This window comes from Meriones unguiculatus (genome assembly GCF_030254825.1).
Source record: "Meriones unguiculatus strain TT.TT164.6M chromosome 13 unlocalized genomic scaffold, Bangor_MerUng_6.1 Chr13_unordered_Scaffold_34, whole genome shotgun sequence".
Classification (NCBI taxonomy): Eukaryota; Metazoa; Chordata; class Mammalia; order Rodentia; family Muridae; genus Meriones; species Meriones unguiculatus.
The window spans coordinates 7,976,934-7,979,798 of NW_026843646.1; the positions used below are offsets into that span (position 1 = coordinate 7,976,934).

The 2,865-nt window shown below is 34.0% G+C and overlaps 1 protein-coding gene across 1 annotated transcript; it reads right to left on the bottom strand.

The window, feature by feature from the left end:
• Positions 1–315: 315 nt before the first annotated feature.
• On the bottom strand, positions 316–2,330 carry LOC132650915 (zinc finger protein ZFP2-like; the record flags this gene model as incomplete). Its single annotated transcript, XM_060376243.1, has 3 exons — positions 2,292–2,330; positions 616–843; positions 316–546 (listed from the first exon to the last, which is right to left on the bottom strand). Coding segments are annotated over exons 1-3 (498 nt in total), but the record flags the coding sequence as incomplete, so codon positions are not given.
• Between the last annotated feature and the right edge of the window lie 535 nt (positions 2,331–2,865).

A 2,865-nucleotide genomic window follows, 5' to 3' on the forward strand; every position in this document is an offset into this window, starting at 1 on the left:
TCATGTTTTCAGAGACTACTCTGTTGTGCAAGGGCTTTATCATATTGGCTACATTCATAAGGTTTCTCTACAGTGTGTGTTCTTTTATGGCTTATGAGAGCACTGTTTTGTACAAGGCTTTACCACACTGGTTACATTCATAAGGTTTCTCTCCAGTGTGTGTTCTTTTATGCCGCATGAGATCACTGTTTTGTGCAAAGGCTTTACCACACTCATTACATTCATAAGGTTTCTTTCCAGTGTGTGTTCTTTTATGGCTTATGAGAGCACTGTTTGAGACAAGTATTTACCACACTGGTTACATTCATAAGGTTTCTCTCCAGTGTGTGTTCTTTTATGCCGTATGAGATCAGTGTTTTGTGCAAAGGCTTTACCACACTGGTTACATTCATAAGGTTTCTCTCCAGTGTGTGTTCTTTTATGGCTTATGAGAGCACTGTTTTGTACAAAGGCTTTACCACACTCATTACATTCATAAGGTTTCTCTCCAGTGTGCGTTCTTCTATGGCTTTTGAGATGACTGTGTTGTGCAAAGGCTTTACCACACTGGTTACATTCATAAGGTTTCTCTCCAGTGTGTGTTCTTTTATAGCTTATGGGAGCACTGTTTTGTACAAAGGCTTTACCACACTGGTTACATTCATAAGGTTTCTCTCCAGTGTGTGTTCTTCTATGGCTTTTGAGATGACTGTTTTGTGCAAAGGCTTTACTACACTGGTTACATTCATAAGGTTTCTCTCCAGTGTGTGTTCTTTTATGGCGTAAGAGAGTACTGTTTCGTGCAAAGGCTTTTCCACACTGGTTACATTTGTAAGGCTTCTCTCCTGTGTGTGTTCTTTTTTGCTGTATGAGAACAGTAGTATAGGCAAAGGATTTACCACATAGAGTGTATTTGAAGGGTTTCTCTCCAGTATGACTGCTTTCATGCCTGCAAAGATAATTAGAACATATGAAAGATTTCCCAGAGTCATTTCAATACACTAATAAATATAATTATCTATATGAATTAATTTAATAATTCAGTCTAATGGTAAAAAAGAATAAAATTTTAAAGTTTTATCACTTTATTTACATTCATGGTATTCTTCATTATGGGTATTTTTGAATATCCCTGTGATAGTAAAAGCATTTGTTATGTAATTCAAATTTATAGCATAATTTTTCTATGAGAGTTTTAAACAAATATATGAAGAGTATTGTAAGAATTCAGAATTTTAGCACAGCAATCCCATTCAAAATTTTTTGTAGTATATGAATGACATTTCATTAACAAAGTGAGTCAGGACAAGCAGAAGAAGTTCCAAATTCTTAGTATTCATGGGTATTTTCAGCAGTATGAGTTTGCTGATGAATTTTCAGTGAAGTGGCAAAACCAGTTAACAGTAACCATTTATCACATTCAGAAAATCTCAAAGTGGGTACTGCGACAAAATCAATTGTTCTTGGAGAAAGACAGGTACACTGCTTCCTTCAATATCCCTATGCTCATGTGTCTTAGAAACATTGTGACATATGATATACCAATTTAAATTACAAGAATAATAAAAGATCCCAACATTGAATTGACACAGTTTGATTTTGTTCATCATACACATGTCATATAGGAATTAAGGTTTCTCTACAACAATATTCTTGACTCTCATAAGCTGCTCCTTTCACTAAACTTTACAATGTTACTACATGAAAATGAGTCTGGTTGTACTATGAAATATTTGCTTATTAGAAGGTTTTGGACACATACTGGTCACTTACTCAATGTGTATACCTCTTGCAATATCTGAGTAGATAGAATGAGACTAAACAAATTGGCAGTTCAACTCAGTAGCTGTAATATCCATAATATTCAAATGGTATTTTCTGATACAACATTATTTTATTTTTTTTCTATTTTAGGGGAGTTCTTTGAAAACACAAATCAGATACCTGACATTGAAGTACATGGAATTGTGAGATTTTAATGATCATCAGTACACTTAATGCAGTGCTGTTTTTACACTGTTGCTTTTCTTTAAAACTTCCAGGACACAGCCATGTGTGCTGGTATATGCATTTAATCCCAGCACTTGTGGATGCAAAAGCAGGCTGACCTGTGTGATTTTGAGGTCAGGCTGGTCTAACAAGCAAGTCTAAGAAAGTCACAGATACCCAGAAAAAAAAAACTATTTCAAAAACAGAAAATAAAAAGCACCCAACAAACAAATAAACAAACAAAAAACAGCAAACTTCCAGGACTCATTAAAATTTAAGATTCATATCTGTATCAACATGCACATAAAGTTACCTTTTATTACTTGTAAAAATTTGAAAATTGTCTTCAATATTGTGGTCATCCCAATTGTAGCCTAAAATATAGTACCACAAATATATATTATTGGAAATATTATGTTATTATTAAGGCAAAACTTAAATCACTATCTTCTGTAACCCTTAGAACCATGCCTGATTTATTTACCTCATTCCTCCTCATTCAAAATTGGAATTACAGAAGAGGATCAATAACAAAGTAAGAGTTGTCTCTTTATTTTAAAAGTGAAAGAAAATTTGCAGTCTTACCTATAACAGTGAGGTTTTCACAGGTCTCTAACATCATATCTTTGTAGAGTTGCTTCTGGGAGGGTTCCAGCAAGGCCCACTCTTCTTGTCTGAATTTCACATACACATCATTGAAGGTCACTGAATTCTAAAATATGCCATACATTTGTACAAAAGAAAGAGTGGCAACAATATAAATTTATGCTTCATTGAAAATATAATCATATAATTCTAGTGCTTCTTCTATTTATTTTCTGACACTGAAGTGCTAGTGTTAGACAGTTGGGTGCTGTGCAAAAAATGAAGGAGGAGAAAAGAAAAAGCCTAAAGGTT